The following is an 18,523-nucleotide window of genomic DNA, read 5'->3' as shown; positions in this document are numbered from 1 at the left end:
GATTATGCTTGCTCATGGAAGATGAAAGAATTCCTTTAGATAGCTACTTTAGTCTCAAGTAGAACTCATGCATATTATAAATGAGGGTTTGTGGGAAAAGAAAAGAGAGGTGAATTTCATGTCTAAATATCAAAATCAAAGAAAGTCAGAGTAGAGATTATAATTGGAATATACATTTATTAATGTTAACTTTCATTGTGTCTATGTATTTACTCGTAGGGTTGCCAAAATAGAGTACTACTATGCGAGTGGGTAGCTTTGTACAGAACAGAATACATTTATTTTTTTGCAGTTCTAGTTGTCAGAAGTCAGAATTTAAACTGTTACTTAACTAGTATCTTTAGAGGACAGTGCACAAACACAGAGAGCTACCTACACCTTTCCTGGCTTCTGGTATTTGTGGGCAAATTTATTTTAAATGGAAGAGGAGGGGGGCACAGTGTTGAGACAGATTTTCTCTGTGTAGCCGCGTGTTATTATAAGGCATTGAAAACTTTAAAAGCCATTTTCACAAATTCCTGTATGGCAGTTTGGGGGATCCCCTCCTCAATCTTTTTACAGTGCTTTCTAATATCTGGCACTGATTGGAAAATGAAATGGGTGGCCAGTACTGTGGCTCCCTCTGGGGAGTCTAGGTCAAGTATATGCCAATGTTTAGAGGTGGACAAGGAGGTAATATGGAAGTGTGGGGAGGGGTGGTAAAGAGAAGGGGAGAAGACAGAAAGGTGAATAAGGAGGAGCAATTGTTAATCAACCTTTGTCCAGGAGGGGAAGGAAGGGAGAAGAGGTAGGTACGGGGAGGAATGAGAGGAATGTGGGCCACTAAATGGAACATGTGGCCCCATAGGAGGGGGTTCTGCAAGCAGGATTGGGGGTGGGGAGGCAGTATCTAGGCTAGCAAGGTCACAGTGGAATTTTCAGTGTCTGAGTTCCCAGAAAGGCATGGATCTATAGGCTCCATGACCGTAGCCAACAAAACTGGTGCTGTGAGACACTGTCTACTGAGGGAAGGACAGGAGCACATTATCCAGAAACTGTGAACATATGGGGGTTATGTTCACTTGTCCCCATGCCAGCAAAGAAATTTCAAGATACTGCAGGGTGGAGATTTCAAAAATTCTCTCCAGTGGACATCATGTTCCACTGTTAGGGGCATATTGAGGCCAAGCCTTAGTACACTGAGAAATCTTGCATTCAGAACATATGGTGTCAGATATTACCAATTTAAAAAGATTTTGTAAAAGGCAGCTCAAAGGCATTTGGGGATCTGGCTTTAAATGGTAGGTGCCCATTTCACAAGTCTATGCTGGAAACCAAAACCTAACACAATGTGTCCACTGTGGTAGGCGTTGGGTCAAAAACAGAGGGGGTGTGTAATATTCCCTTGAACAGAACATCTTCTGAAGAAGGGTTCCCACTGGACAAGGCAGATCCTTTTCCCACTAACAGGTGGGGGGCCTGACACGGCCTTGTCTTTTGTAGGACACCCCGAAAATCTCATGAGGCCCTGGGCCTCCAAGGCAATGAATTGGAAAGGAACATTTACCCAGTCAAAATCCAATCTAGCCTGTCTCTCTGGTGTGGCAGAAAAGCGTGTTTTCCTATCAGATAGCCCTTGGGCCAGTGGGTGAAAAAAGCCCCCTCAGTGGGGCCACAGACTAAATGTTATACACTCCAATAAGCCTCTCTGCCCATGCAGCAATCCAAATCAGACCAAATCAAATTAAATTAGAAAAAGCCCATCTTTAATGGATACAATGCACAGGGGTGGCCTTCCAGCCCCCCAGAGTAGAGACAGGAAAGAGAGACTGGAAAAACCATGAGTCTGTTTTTCTTGGTGGGGAGGCAGCTTAAATACTCTGTGGGAGAGGTTTTGAGCATTTCTGTGGGAGAGGGTCATCATTTGGCTTTCTGAGACACGTCAGACTTGGGAGGAAGATCAGGGAGAGGGGCTTGGGTGGAGCTTCCACCATAACATTCCAGACTCTTGGGGCATATAGATACCAGGTGCTAGGTAGGTTGAAGCTTCCCCCATAACACACATGCTTTCCTAGAACTTTGTCTGTAGACCACACTGGCCAGGAACTCACGCTCCACCACAACCAGCATTGGCACTTTATTGTTATTAATGTTTAATGTTATTCCCTGTATATGACTGTGTCTAAATTTCCTATTACAGAGGCATGTTATTTTTTGTAAGCTGTAGGATTCCTCATAACATAGTATGAGCTGTTCTTATTTAATAATACCAAAATGATCATCTTTCCAAACAATGTCTCATTCATATTCACAGGCGTCAGATAGACATGAGATTTGATTCAAACCGCTAAACTCCAGTTGTTTCATTTTCTCTGAAATGCTCAGTTGTTTGGTTACAAATACTAGTAAGAGGATGGTTGAGCTTAATCAGTGTAATATGTGTAAACAGCATTATGATTTTGTTTCCTGTTTATATTAGTTTTAGTTATAGAATGAGCAAATTAACAATTTAGTGACTTCCTAAACAGACACAACATATTGCTTTTGTGAAAAAGTCTCCTTAAGTAAATAAATGTGAATATTTGCCTATTTCTGATTGTTTTGAATGAAACCTCAAAACAAAACCTGTATGTCTTATACATCTTGGCTCATTGTGCATGGCATGGGACCTAAGGCTTTCCTGAATAGGAGGCAAGTCCTCTATGGAGTTACAGCCTCAATCACTGTGACTTAGCTCTGGTTTTCATCTTTAAGACAATGGTGAAAGCAAAGGGTCTGAAGATTTACTCTGTCTACTAGAGAGCACAATATGACACTAGTTCTGAAAGTAAACCACCACCATTTTTTATCTCGAATCTCACAGATTTGGAAACAAATTCTATTCCTGACTATAGAATTGATAAAAATAGAAGCATAAAAGAGTCTGACTGATTTACAAAAGCAACACATTTGAATAAAGGTCCGATTGGCAGTACCCTCAGTGCTGTTCTTGCTCTACTATGAAATTAATGTTAGACTTTCCCTCTGATTTACAAAATGAGGATAATATGCCTCCTGAAATTCTTTAGGGATTGTTACATACAACCAGAAGTAAGTGTGATTTATAACTGCTAGAGTCTACTCACTTGCAGTTGAGACCAATGTTTATAAGCTGCCTTTTACATCTGTACCCTCATTCCTAATTTCGTTGTTGTGTCAACAACAAAATTAATGCATATAAGTATTAAACATAATACTTTGATTCAAATTAATAGATATATAAAGAAAGTAATCAACAAATTACGTATTTAACAACAAAAGTAGCAATGCCTATTAATTAGACATTATTAGTTTCAATATTGCAGATCATTTTCTTATGTTTTAATATATATGTACACATTTTTTGAGAAAAATGGCAAGGTGTAACTTTGTCAGCTTAGAAGAACACAGGGATAATGTGTTTAAACATTTCTACTTTGCCAACAAGCAGTGGTTGTGTATCTCTCTGCATGAAGCAAAAATGCAGTCAACAAAACCTTAGTCCCTACAGTCCACACAAAAGGGTAAATCTGCTTTTGAGTTTTACATGATCAACTACATAAAATATTGATGCAGTTAAGTGATGCGTTACCATTGCTCAGATTTAGTATGTGTTTACAGACGGATGCTGACCGCCAGTGGGTAGAAAATGACTAGATATTAAAAGTTTGTTGGGACAACAGATTGCAAAATAAAAGTTTATTTTCACACTCATATTTCCCATTATCATACAGAATATGAGCCTGAATTTTTATTCATCCTCTTCTCTGTTTGCTTCCCTTTCATTTTAAACCCATTCCATCATCCATTAATTTGCAGAATTAAGAACCGTAACTGAATTCTATTACCTCTGTTGTGTACTTTCCAAGAGTACATGGCTGTGCCAGGCCATGACTGCCCAGATTCAACATCCCATGTGATTCTACAGCAGGAAGATTTTTTAGAATGTAGATGGTCACTCTGGTGACCATCTTTTAATGGAAATCATCCCTTAAAGTGGAGCTTACGTAAGAAATTTGAAACTGTCCAATTGGAGTCACTTTTTTAAATCACAGGATGAAGGTCAACACTCTTGTCAGTTAACTACTAAATCATACCACAGAAGCTTCCTAAAGCATGGGTGACCTCTTTAGAAAAGGGCCTATTAATAGGACATTCTCAATTCTTTACTGAAACAACTTGCATTATGGTAAACTCAATAAATCTTTAAGAGAGTAGATGTTAAATGGCCCCATGATTACAAAGAAAAGCTAAGTGTACAAGGGTAATTGTGGTTGGCTTTCATTCCACCCTGGGCTTGTATTCAACCTTTGTACATCAGAGGGGTCTGATGGAGGAAAGTGGTATCTTTCCCAGATCTATCTCTCTTTTACTAAATCATGTCAGATGTTTCTTGGATGTGTGGGATAAATTTTTTCAAAATAACTACAATTATTAAGACCAGGAGAGTATGGGCGTGTATATCAAAGTAGCATGTATTGTGTTTTAAATTTGTTCAATGAAAATATATAAAAGTTGTGTTCAATATTCTAAACTAGTTTATTTTGCTTGAATCCTGTGACATAGGCAAGTTATATAACCTTTCTGGTTTTTTTACTTCCTTATCTTTGAGATATTTTTGCACGACAGCAGTTTAGAGGATTACATGAGGCATTTTGTGTGGAAATATGCATAGAATAAAGAAGATTTTAAATAAATAATACTTCTCCAAGAATTTCTCATCCAGAAAAATGGAAGAGAGCCAGGGCAAGTGAGGAAAAGATCTCAGGGATTTGTATCTAGAGGACTCTGAAAATAAAGCCCTTAGCTTTTGGGAAATATATACTTCTAACATATGCATGCAGCTACCTATCCCGCATCTAGTGAGATGTTCTTTCCTCTATCCCATATTCCTTACAGTTTTAATAGCACCTTTCCTTTATTGTTGGATATAGAATGGAGAATCCAGGGCAAAATGTTTTCCAGTATAGGACATTTCTCTAACAGATGCTAGTTCTCTATGCTCTGCCATGGCATTGTTTTTTCTTGGTGCCTTCTTAAGAATGAAGACCAGGAAGCGTCAACATTTAGCAACAAAATTTACTATGTGTATTTAGAAATATCTTCCAAAGTATATTGCTCACATTTTCTACATTTTCTTCATTTCTCTGGAATACTGTAAGTATTAAGTAAAAATATGATGAGAATAAACACATGCAGAAGGAATTGAAATAGGACATAGTAGTTTTTGAGTCAGTGAGAGTAGAAGCAATAATAATGAGATAGATGAGGAGAGACAGTACAAAGAATTAAAATTTCAGAATCTAGCTATTACACTTACAGAAAGGATGAGTGAGTTGTTGGAACATTCAAATGCTTGCAAGTCATAAAAATAGAGTGCCCCTGAGTGCTGGCCAAGAATCTAACTAGATTTCATTATCCTTTCAGACTTCCATGCTTCTAGATTAAAATGCCACACTTTGCTCTCCTAAAAAGATCAGCTACCTTATTTCCTTAAGACTTTTAGTTTCCTTCTTTTTTTTTCTTCAAGATGAAAACACAAAGATCATCAAAAAGACCTCATATCCCCCAGTTCTTATTTCTTCACCTTCCCTTCCTGCAAAGTTCAGTTCTGAAATGATTATGTGAGACCAAGGAAGCAGCATCTGTGTAAGAACGGAGATGATAGAATGTAGGTGAAGGTGGCCTTGGAGCAAGGTAGTCCATCAAGGAGTTTTAGCCCTAACACAGAGAGCATGACCTGTCACATCACATACATTCATGGTCATATGCACCTATCTTCTAATTTTTCAACTAAATTGACTTCTTCTTTACTTAGACAAGTGTTCCCTCTTAGCACTCAAAGACAACCACATGTTGCTATTCCTCTTAGGATACTAGCATGTTGTGCCATCTATCTTTTCCTCAGATGTAAAACTCCTTTGATCCTAAATTGTCACTTAGATGCATTCTCTTTTATCCTTTCTTCTTAAGAGCAAAATGCCTTGGAAGTTAGAGGTTTATCCTCCTTCAATTCTTCTCTTATCTTTCTTAAACTTATTTCAAACATGCTTTAATCCATTCTTGCCATACTTCAAGTTTGCTCTTAGGAAGGTCCCCAGTACACCATACCAGGATATTACAAGGTCAGTTCTTGGTATTAAGTCTCAGCAATATTTAGCTCATCTGAGTTAAATATTTAGCACATTGGCTATTCTACTATAGTGGCTGCTGTTTCATACATTCTTATTATTTCATCTTGTTTCTTATACCTATGCTTCAAAATAATTTATTGTCACTCCTGGAAATCCTTGAGTTTCATTTCTACAGATATCTCCTCTATTATTCCATCTCTTCAGTAGGATAGCTAGTGAAATATATACTTTATCTCTAAACACTAAACCCCTGGTATAGATCTCTCTTTTTAGTATATCTTTGTCCAAAGTCAGTCAAGAGTATATCCAAAGTTTCACTCATTTTTCAACAGTTTCCTGACAGACATATCATAGCATTTTCTTTATCTCAAAAAAGTAGTAGCAATGATTAGATTAAACATTGGAGTTATTCTTTATTTGGTCCATCTGCAAAATATGCTCCATCTTTACTTAAAATATTCTTGACATTAGTTAGTTGGTTCATTTCCATATAACTACCTTGGTTTCATCCACAGTGGAGTTTCAGCTGGTTATTAGAATAGTGCCTTCCTGGATTGGTTGCTTTGCTTTGACTCTGAACTTTATTATGACTATACGTCTTAGTAAAACAGGAAAGGTGCCTCATTTCACTTGTCATATTGTAACTCTCCTCTTGTTAGCAGCCATCCATGTTGCCACCAGGGAAAAACCACAGACTATCTAGGACATGACCCTCTGCTCCTCTCTGGAATTCCTACCAGTTTTCTGCCTCACCTTTGAGAACTGAATTTCTTGCTCATCATTAAAGGCTTTATACATGACTTGACTTTCAGCTCTTTATAATTTCTAATTTTTTCTACCTAGAATGCTTTATCTCCAGCTACACTACACTAATTTATCACTTTTCCGTCACTACTGTAATGTCAATTAACTAGGAAGACAGTGCCTATGTTTCACAAAATAACATATTCATCACTTGCCTTCCCATCACATCCCATTTTGATTACTATTTAGTATTTTCCTCTGAAATACTTCTTATAATCTGACATCTTATTTATTTTCTTGTCTATTTTTCTTTTTAGTTCAAACTCCTATTGAGGACTGTCATGAAGTAACTCTGATTCTAAATACATATTTTTGTCCTAATTTTCTCATTTGTCAAGTGATATTATTTGCTTAGACAAGCAATTCTTAGACTGGGGCTACTGATAACACACCAGTATACGGGCTCCAGAGGATACGTTCATGTCATTTATTGTATGCAAAAGTTCGAGGAAATTTTGAAATGTATTTATTTATTTTATGCTGAAATGCAGAAAAGGTTTGTGAAATGGAAAATGTTTTAGAAGGAGTTTTTGTCATGAGGTCTAGTGCAAGAGATCAAACCCATGGCCTTGTGCAAGCTGGGTATTCACTTGCCCACTGAGTTTTGCCCTGCTTTGAAATTTCTTCATGTTTGTCTAAATTTTAAACACCAATTCTACTGTACACTGCTAGAAAGCAGTCTCATTTCTGCCACATTCTGAACAAGCCAATCTTTTCCCTGTCACTTTGGATTTCATTATTTGTAAAAATGATATCACTGAATAAAATGATTCAAAATACTACCTTCTATTTCTGCACCAATGTCAACTGAGCCAGGTTGAAACAAAGCAAAGCAGAAAACAACAAAATAAATCCTGACATTCAGCTCTTTGAGTAATCAAAAAGGGATATATGGGTGGGGTTTCTGTAGCCAAGTAAGGGACTGACTGACCTCTTCAAATGTGGAAGATGCCCTTAGGGTGACTGACAGTGTAGATTTTATGGTTTCCATAATGGAAGTAGACTTTAAATGCTTAGATGTTTATCTCATTTATTGTGGCATATTAGTTAAATATGTGTTACTTTCTTTCATGCTGCGGAATATTTGTTTAATGATACAAAGTTCTGTTGCATGATTTATGTTGCCTGTATTTAACTCTGGGAAGCTGTGTTATTTTGCCTGCCTAAAACACCTAATTGGTATACAGCAGAAAGTTCAATAGCCAGGCAATAGAGAGAAATGGACAGGGCTGATAGACAGAGAGAATAAATAGAAGAGAAAAGAGAGGGGAGTGAGAAGAGGGGAAGGAGAGGAGGATGCTGGGGACTAACCACACAGTCACAGAGCTAGACATGGAGTAAGAAGGAAAGAAAATGAATATGGAAAAAGAAAAAGAAAAGTTCCAGATGTGAAATAATAAGCCAAACATGGCTGACCATTCATAAGAAAAAATTTTTGTGTTTTTATTGAGAGCTGGGTGGGCTACCAAAGAACAAATAATAACAATAATAACAATAATGATAATAATAATAAACCCAACCAGTTACAGTCATAGATTTTTAGATAAATTATAAGGAACATCTCTGTAGCATTAGAGGGTTTACAGTGCATGTGTACACTATAATGCTCTTTTGTCGGTCTCCACTTTTCTCTAGAATATAGACAATATTCTGCTTTTGAAGAAATAAATTTGCTACATGCATAATTTTTATTTATTCCTCTCATCACTCTTTCCCCCTTCTCCCTTGTCCATGGTGGAGCCTGTTGTACAGTTCTTTATAAGTGTGAGCTGTATGTTCTGGAAAAGAGTCCATAAACAGATTCTAAGCTCACACCCCCACATGGTCCAGAGGACATCAGTGGAGAAGGTTGATTCTAGCAACTTCATGCCAGCCTGTCTGTCAAACACTTAAAGGAAAATAAGACACAGTCCCTGCTCCAGGGTCTCAGAAACATCACCAAGCAACTGGAGGCTTTTCACCTAGGGATTTTCATTGCATCTACTAGCAGGTGATTAGCTTCCCTCTCCAAAATGGGGTGTATGGATATTAAGATGACATAGAGAGTATCTTTGGCTAGTAGACAACTTGTCTTCATTACTCTCATCAGGCAATAAGACTGAATGGAGCTTTTTCCCCCTTGAGCCTGGCCCGAACTGTGCTGTGCTTGGAAGGCCTATTAGCCTGCAGGTCACAGCAGCTGGAGCCCAGGCGCCTGGAGCTGGTCACGCGTCTGTGCTGTGCAGTCCAGGATGCATAATAGAGTCATTGACTATTTATTTTCTTCGTACAACAAGGCTGCTGTTGCTTTAATTACAGGAACCTTCTAGCCATCCCTGGGATCTTTAAACCACAAATAGACTCTCCATGCCACTAACTCATCTCTCCTTAACTTAAGCCCTAGTCTTCCAGAGGCAGCTAAAAACAGTAGGTATGTGATGCTCCTGTGGGTGTGGGTGTATGCAGGGGGGTTTGTAGAGAACCCGGGATGGTGAAAAAAGTAGGCAGTAAAGACTGAGGTTTGGGTAGGACTGAGTCAATTGCTGGCCCAGGGTGTGAGGATTGTCAACATGGAGACAGGTCAGGATTTTTAGGAATTGCAATGGCTGCAGAAAAAAAAAAGCGAAAGGATAAATGTTCCTCTGCTGTCAGTTAGACTGCTCTAGGGTGAACCTGAGCTGCTCTGCTTCCAGACCTTCAGACTTAGACTGGAGTGCCACAGGGACTACAGCTGCCTCTGGGCTCTTCAGAGCCTCAGAATTCCACCTGGTCTCCTTCCTAACACAATCCCTTTGAAATTTGTCTCCTGGGCCTGTGTGCAGAGTCTGTTCGAGCTTGGCCTCTCTTAAACCTCCTAGAGAATCCTAGCTCACCAATGTACTCTGGAGGCAACTGCCAAGTCTCCACTCTAGTTAATATTGTAGGGCTGAGGGTAAAGTAGCTATGGTATTGAATAGATGTTGACTTTTCTGACCCAGAGGAGAGCAAATCCGGGATTGTTTGCAGAAGCTAATCGCTTCCCCAGAGAAGTATAAGAGACAGGTGTGCTCCTTGCCTCCTGCCCCCACCCCTGACTCCTGGAAGAATGCTGCTAGTATTCAGGCATCCCCTCACCCTGCCCTTTACAAACCTCTCTCAATATCTTCTATGCAAATATTGTATATGCACATTTCACCAGTCTTGGAGACCTCAGGTTGTGTGTCTGCCAAGTGTCAAATTCCCTCAGCATTCAGGGACCTATTGGGTAGAGCAGCAGCAGGTATTCAGGGTTAGACCTGTGCAGAGATGGCCTGCCAGCTTCTTTATACTGAGAGTCCTTTCCCATGCTAACAGCGACCAGGAGCCAGTGAAACTCATTTACACTGCAAACCTGGACAGAAGTAGTAGCATAGATCAAGATGATCCCCACAAACCTCAAAGGGAATTGAAGTAGTTGAACCAAAAGGGTCACTTTGGAGACAATCAGCTGTTCTCCGGATGTTCGCAACAGAGACGACTCGTTGCCATGGTTTCGGAGCAGCATAAAAACCGCCACCTAGAAGCAGACAGGTTAAGATGCGGTAATAGCCAATGTAGCTTCTCAGAACCAGGCAATTTCCTTGGCCCTTTTGCCTTACCCACTATCTTTCAGAGCATCTGGGCCCCAGTTCCCCTATCCCTAGATGTGGATGTTCTGGAAGTGGACGAAATCAAGCCGGAGTGTTCGGGAAGCACTAGATGGTAGGCGCTCGGAATTCTCTCACAGGAGATCTTGAAATAAGGAGTGTGCATTGCTCCTTGGTGAGCCTGGGAGTCCTGGAGCTAGCACCAGCTGCGAGAAAGAAGAGCGGCTCCTTTAAAGCAGGAGGCGAGGAACCCCCGCCAGGAGGCGTGTCTGTCTCCAGCGCCACCGCTGCGGCTCCGCGGTCGCGGTCTCCTCCGCCACTGTCACTCGCGCTCGCGCTGGCGGCTGCGTGGCTGAGGCTCGGAGCCGGGGCTTCCCGCTGGACCTCCTCCCGCCGCGGCTGCTCCAAGGGGACTGCCCCAGTCCCTCCCCTCCTCTTCACCCCAGCTCCAGGTAAGCACTCCCTGGCTGTGGACCCTCCCCGGAGCATAACTCATTTACAAGGGGTTAGCTCTCAGTCCCGAGGAGAAGCGGAGGACCGATCTCGGAGAAGCGCTGGCAGCCTGGAGGAAAGCAAGAAGACGTAGGACATAGTTGGTGCGCTCCAGGCACCTGCTGGATGCAGTCGCTTGGAGGGCCTTTTGTCCCACTCACTGCAGCCAGTTTCCCGCAAGATGCGCGTGGCTCATTTGACTGCAGGCGCTCTGGTGTTCTCCATATAAAATATTTTAATAAGTGTATGTGTCAGGAAGTGGCCTCAACTACTGGGATTCATGCGCAAGGGGAAGAGAAGCACAAGCAAGAAGCTATGTATCTGTGTGTCATAGCAACTCCGCATGCTCCCTTGTCCACCAATCCTTGGATCGCCCTTATCCATAGCTCTGGGCTGAGAAAGTAGAGATTATTTTAACTGCGGACTGTATTAAAAGCTTCTGAAAAGAAAGAAAGAAATAAAACTCTCAGGGCATCCCGTAGGAGTTAAGACTGGCTGCATCACCGAGGTGGATCATAAATGTTCAGAACTTTTAACCAACCACATTCCCTCATATTTATATCTTCAGGAGGATAGAAAGGAATGTGTGCCTGAGGGGGGGGGAGAGAGAGAGAGAGAGAGAGAGAGAGAGAGAGAGAGAGAGAGAGAGAGAGAGAGAGAGAGAGAGAGAGAGAGAGAGAGAGAGAGAGAGAGAGAGAGAGGAGAGAGAGAATATCAAATGGGACTGGGGCTACTAAGGTAATGATCTGAATTTAGAGGTTGGAGAGTACTAGAAACTACCTTCTGGTACCGAAAGACACAGATTACCTTTCAATCATTTCTTCATCTTCATACTGTAAGTATTCTGTCATCAAAATTACTTATGGATTGATTCTTTTCATCTCAGAAGGCATGATTTATTTATTTGAATAAGTCTGCAGTTCTGTTGCTAGAAGAACAATTTTCTTTCAATTTATAGTTGTTTTAGTTCCTTACTATGTAACTTTGGAGAACACATTCCTTCAGCAATCAAGTCAGCTAATCAAATCCCAGTAACCTTAAAAACTTGCGTGTTAAAGAAATTGAAATATGCCAGGGAATGTAAGACAGAAAAAGAGCTAAAGGCTAGAACAGCTATGTCTTTTCTGTTAGATTTATATCCACTGAAGATTGTGTGTGCTGGATCTTATAAAGGACCTCCACAGACATAAATTGACTTAATTTATTTTCTCAATTATGATACATTTTCAGCATTAAAATAGTAGTTAAAAGTATAAATATGACTAGCCACTAACATAGCACAATGATAGTAAAACAATTGATAATGTGTTTAGAATCCTAAGGAATGGTAAAGTAATCATACTTAGGGTGGATACAAGTATTCAACAGTGTGGTTTCAACTGATCTCTGTCTCATACTTTCTTCCCCTTTACTGTCATGATTGAGCAAGCTGTTTAATTAAACCTCAATACAATTGGCCACTTGCAGAGAATAATACCTTAGTGTTACTATAAGATGAGGTTTTTCAAATGTCCCGTAACAACAGGACAGCAGTGTGAGGTGTGAAGTGGAAGCCTCTCACATGTGTGAAAACATTTCAAAGCTACACATACAATATGGAAGAAATTTGAGTCAGCTTTAGAATTCAGATTGTTCTAGAATATACATTTGTTTTTTTCTGGCCAAAGGTACAGGAACTGCCTTTTAAAGCTTCTGCTATAAGGATTATTACACATTTGCTCATGCCCCAGCAGGTGGCAGCTAACTAGAATATGATTCATTTTCACCAGGAGACTAGGAAACTAAAATTGCTTCTCAAGTAATAGTGCCCCAAAGTAAGAGGTCATTAGTGTCAGGTAATACAAAATGCAGTGAAAGATGAAGCTAATGCCTTTTGTTGTTCCCATTGTCGTTGCTGATGTTGTAGGAACAAGCTTTGCATAAACATGATATACATTTTCTTCCTTTATTATTCACCATAGGCTTGGTAGTTTTTATAACAGACTTCTTTGACATTTTAAGCCTTTCTTCTAGACATACATAGCTTATCTCTGTGTGAGCATATATGTGTGTGCTTGCAGTTTTTCGTCTCTGCTTTGACCTTGGAACCCTCGCAGCTTTAGCTCCTAGCAATAAAGATTGCCATGTGGTTGAAATAAGTGCAAAGTAGATGAATCTATAGGATAAAGCACACAGTTTTCACTTTTTAAATATAAATGATCGCTGGAAACCTAAAGTTTTTTAAATTTTCTATTAAAAAATAAGCAAATACAAAACCAGCACAATTTTAAGGAATTAAATGTGGTCAGTAAAAACTTATTAATAAGCATTAATCCTCAGAACTGTGATTATACTGTCAGTATTGAGGAGATTCTTACAATAACTTCAAAATATCCATCTAGCAAACAAGGCATCTCCTACATCACCACAATAATTTTGTTGTGCTTGAAAGGTAAATTACCAAGTTGTTGTTGTTGATGTGAAGAGTGAAGCTCAATAAGAAAGAATGGAATTAAACTGTTTTTCCCCTAACAGATGGAAATCTGGAGGTGGGCAATTAAACTTGATAACTGATTGTACATTTCAGAAATGTCTTAAGCCACTGAATAGTGACAGCATGTTGCAGCATCCAAAATTCTTCCATGCTAATTTTTTGTATGGGGAAGCAAATTCTTTAGTCCTCATGAAGGGCCTCACAATGACTGCTAGAGGCTTTTGTAGTAGTATGTACTGGAAAGAAATCACTGTGTATTTTAGGAATGTTAAACGACCCACTACTCACAGTGAAAAACACACTTAACACAGTTAACAAAATTGATTTCTGAACTATGTGTTCTTTAATGATTCAAACTACTTATATGCATACTGTCACTTCAAATGGCAAATTATCAATTCATTTTACCATTTTCAGTGTCAGACTAAATTCATGCCTAACGCGCTGTCCGAGGTCCTGAAGAAATATTTGTCCCTGCTATTGAAGAGTCCAGTTGGACAGGTGGAATGACTGTTATGTTAGAGATTTTCAAATGAGTTGTTGGATATAAATTAAATAAATGAAGGATATGTGCAAAATTGGTTCTTTGGAGGTGACAACTCAGTAGTAAAGAAAATGTGTGTGGCCTAACACAAATTTACAGTTTATTTTGTGTGAATTTCATGAACCCAAAGCTTTTCTTTTACTTTCTCACTAGACATTCAACAATGATGCCACATAAGTAGCTGAGAATGCTAGTCATAAATAAAAAATGACAAATGCTATGACAAATACTGTTATGTTAAAAGAATCCATGCACAATAAGTTGTGGTATAGCATGTTTACTCTGGTTCCACGAAATGCCAACAACATTGTAAAAATTGCAGAAATTTGATTAGTCACAATAGAAGATGCTATTTTCAGGTAGTCAATATTAATTATATTGGAAAATGAAAACAACCAAGTATATGGTTTTTCCCTGGCTGCCATGATAGTCTCTGCTACAGTGAAGAAAAAAAGTGAACAAATACAATGGAATAAATGAGACAACAAATAAAAGACAGGACATGTTGGTCTTTAACATATTTTATATGTGATGTTTCAAACATGGACTGAAGGAGTCGCTAGACTCCTTGGTTTTAGCACTAGGCATTCCTTTTAATGTGCTCAAATAGTGGAATTGTTTGATAGGATTGCCTGCTAGACTGCCGAACTAGCAGTACATGATACTCATTTTTGACACTGCAGTTATGCCTCCATCTTTTAAAAAATCAATGTCTCTTAGGGCATTTGAAAATGTATTTTAATCAGCATTTTATAATATCTTAAGACAATATAAATAGTAAAAAGTCACTATGATGAAATGAATATATTGTTATTCTTGTTATGTAGAAACAATATAGCCATAGTAATATAAGAACATAAATAGTACTCTGCCCCTTCTTTAAAATTAGTCTTCAATATGCTACATCGTATAACTTCTACAAGGTCTAACTCATGCCCTATTTGTTGATAATGAACAGAGATTAATAGTAAAACACAAGTTCAACAATTTGCCCTTTGTGGTTCTTAATAAGGTTAAAATGTCATCAATTGCTTTCCTCATTACCTCTTCTTATAAATACAAATAGTAGTTCTGGATCTGGGATAACAGTAATATTTATGAAGTATATTGCCTATTTCAACAAAATTTTCATATAAAAAGAGGTCTGCATTTCTATACTTTTAATTTGAAGTAATTGCTTGTCAATGTCCAGAGAAAAGATGAATTTTTAAAAATATTTCTATAAGAAACTAGCCGGTGACAAGATATTTTAGATAAAACTATGATGACATATTCCATTTTAGAGAGAAATAAAAATTTAAAAAGATAAAATGTGGGTGCAAAGTCTCTGGAATCTGATGCTGCAGCTCAAACATCATTGTCTTTCTATAAGATTATTTCAGATCTGATAAATAAGTGTGAAAATGATTTCCTCATTTCCCCCTAAAAGTCCACCTGAAGAAATATCTCTTTATTAATCAAACAATGTGTCACTGAAGTTTTTAGAGAACACATTCAGTTCTCCAATTGCGTCCCACTGTGTATTTATTATTTTCTACTTAAATTTAAAAAGTATGACTTCTTTACCTTAACAGCAAGTTAGAGGGACAGCACAGTTTCAGAGCATTTTCTTTTTACAAGACAACTCCTAGACAAAGTGATTTTTGACTTAGCTAGTCAATTATTAAAATTCATCAGCTGATTGTAAGAAGTGTGTTTGCATACATACACCAGGCACTTTCTGCAGGGTCTTACTGAAAATCAAAGCAATTTTCTTCGCATCACGTAAATGAATCTTCCATTTTTGCTACTCACGGCGAGCTATCAGAACGGTTGCATAATATATATTGGGAAGCTCAGTGGCAGGAAGCAGCTATCTCAATTTTTCTCACTTTATCTTGGCTTAACGTCAGACGCTGTGCAGCAGTGCAGTGGAATAAGGGCCTGGCGAAACCCTTGCCAGCAAAGCGCCCTTTGTGTTGGGACTGTGACTAGCTTTCGATAACTAGTGGTTGCAGGGCTGGACTTCCTATTGATTTTCCTTTTCTTGTGCTCACCCAGGCTCGCGTGGCCGGACATTGTGCTTGCTGGATTTCTCCCGGATGCTCCCAGACTAACATGGATGTCCCACCATCCCTTGCAGTAGAAGCTTGCTTCTTGGCGCAGTGAATGAAGAACATGCAACGACTGCTAATGGGCTTGGGAAGCGGAGACTCCTTCTTCTTTCTGTGACCATGCCGTGATTGTGTCTGCGGCCACTACTCCAGGCATCCTCCTTCTCGTACAAACCCGGAGCCTAACGCTAGATCGGGGAAGTGGGTGCTGCGCGCGCGCAGGCTCGGAAACATCATGAAGATTATCTCCCGATTTCTAAGTAATCTAGTCTTCAGTCGCTTCATTAAAGTCCTGCTCTGCTTACTGGGGATCGGATATTCTCAAGGAACCACACATGTTTTAAGATTCGGTAAGATTCCCTGCATCTCACCAGCGCCTGTGTGGGATCCGAGGCGCCGGATGTAAACAGGCAGTCGCTCTGCTTGGCGTGGGCTTTCGGCTTCCACACCGGCTCCTTCCCGGATTTTAAAAACCGCCCCCTGCTTTCATTTATCCTCGTTCTGTATTTATCTTCTTATTTTATTTTGTTTTTTAATTTTGTGCCCCGAGAAGTTGAAGGAGGTGCTAGTTCCTGTTACTACTGGCCAATACATTACCTTACCGCTGCCCGTCACGGGGACAGTGGTGATGAGGGCACAACCAGCCTAGGATGCTTTGGTCTCCCCGGGAACCTTCCACCTGCCTTCCTGGTGTGGTCTGAGCCAAAGTGAGCACTAGGGCTGGGAAACCTGCAGCTTGTGCTACTGATGAGTTAATGTCTGATAACTCTTTCATGAGTTGCATCTGTCCGCTCTGCCCAGACCTGCCTAGGTCCTCTCTTGTAACTCTAAGGCACCAGTCCTTCTGATTTCTTCTGTAAGAGAAGAAAATTGGTCAATTTAATGTTTTTCTTTCCTTTGCGGTCTTTCTCATATGCCGAGTTTTGAGAAATAATGCTATGCCATTTAAGGCTTTATTTAATAGTGGGAAGATGCCACTCAGTGCAGCAAAATAGGAATCATGACAGGCTTGTTGTTTGTCTTGTCGTTGTTTTTTGTAACTTGCTGAGTTCTTTCACAGCTCACACCCCACCCCACCCCCATAGCACAGAATCCCAACCTAACAAATGAGGAATGGTAGTAACTGGAGGTGAGGGCAGAGAGAGGAGGGGAATTGAGTGTGGGTTTCTGAGTGCATCTTTGTTTCACTTTGATGTGGATAAAAGATCCTAGATTTGAGAAGTTTATAGCTTTCCCAAGAATCTAGGCTTCTTTCTCTCTTGAAGAAAAAATTTTAATGTGGCCTTCCAGTCCATCCTCTGGTCCAAAGGTCTGCTTGAAGGAGTTGAAGTGTGGGGCATCACAGTGGCTATCCATGACCATCTGGGATGTTTTTAGGGAGCTCAGAACTCAGCAAGGAAAGTTTCCTGAAGATAGGCATTGCAAAGGAGGAGAAAGTCAAGGGGCTTGAGCTCCCAATCAAAGAGTCTTCTCTCTGTCAGCTCAAAGGGGATCGAAGCCAGAGAGGGTAGGGAACCTAAATACAGAGTGTGTGTCTTTGAATAAAAGTAGACACATAAAGCTATTCTCTCTGATATGTAGCAGAGGTTGCCTGTCTTGTCTGAAATACTAGCAGCATCTCCTATTTTTCCCAAGTGATCTTTCTCTAGTGCTAAAATTCACCGCCTTCCCCAAGCTTTGTAGAAATAAAATAGAAATGCTTTTATATAAATTTGAAAAGGTAGTCTCCTCCCCATATGTCCTCTACAGTCAAGAAGACTGGTAGTAACATGAGACAGCAGAGTACAGCTAGATTATGTCTTGAGTATTTTGCTTCTTTCTTCAGTCTTTAGATGGTACTTAAGCATGTTGCTCTTAGCAACAAGCATCCACAGGAATGTTTGCTTCTTTAGATAGAATTAAATAAGTCCCTATTTTCCTGGGGATTGTGTGAAGATATGTATGACATGTGTGCCACACCAACTTGGCCCCAAGCATGGGAATCCCCCCAAATATTTAATTCAAAGTACTAAAGAGATCTTGCATATCTTCTCATGTGTGTTTGTGAATGAGTGTGCACTGGTAAGAATGTACATGATTTGGGAAAGGATGAATTGGGCCTGAAGACTGCCACTAATACTCTCAAGATTTAATTATTGCTGCTCTGGTCTTGCAGCATAATATTTGCTGAATCATTAGATTGTTACATTTGCTGATCATTTCATATCTTCATATTAAAAATCTTGGTGTCTGTGGCAATGTAGCAGCTTTCCAAAAGAACAGACACACAAGAGCCTAGCTTCTCCAGAAATCTATAATCTGTCTAAAATGTAACACACACACACACACACACACACGCACACACACACACAGACACACACACACACACATGCGCACGGGAATGCATGGGAGCGTGCTTTTCT

General features: G+C 39.7%; 1 protein-coding gene across 8 annotated transcripts in view; it reads left to right on the top strand.

Annotated features, from left to right (window-relative positions):
- The first annotated feature begins 10,400 nt into the window (after positions 1-10,400).
- Positions 10,401-18,523, top strand: part of Grik2 (glutamate ionotropic receptor kainate type subunit 2) — a 581,876-nt gene continuing 573,753 nt past the window's right edge. For 2 of the 8 annotated variants that reach the window (XM_005070410.4, XM_040733254.1), the window contains exons 1-2: positions 10,420-10,971; positions 16,069-16,471. In XM_005070410.4, coding sequence (XP_005070467.1) covers positions 16,357-16,471 — 115 coding nt within the window. In that variant the 5' untranslated portion in view covers positions 10,420-10,971; positions 16,069-16,356. Of the gene's footprint in view, positions 10,972-11,725; positions 11,847-16,068; positions 16,472-18,523 lie in introns of those variants that run through there. The other 6 variants (XM_040733255.1, XM_040733256.1, XM_040733257.1 and 3 more) reach the window with 6 other exon arrangements.

This window comes from Mesocricetus auratus, unplaced genomic scaffold (assembly GCF_017639785.1).
Source record: "Mesocricetus auratus isolate SY011 unplaced genomic scaffold, BCM_Maur_2.0 Super-Scaffold_100029, whole genome shotgun sequence".
Classification (NCBI taxonomy): Eukaryota; Metazoa; Chordata; class Mammalia; order Rodentia; family Cricetidae; genus Mesocricetus; species Mesocricetus auratus.
Note: the sequence above shows the minus strand (reverse complement) of the source record. Positions and strands in the feature narration are given on the sequence as shown.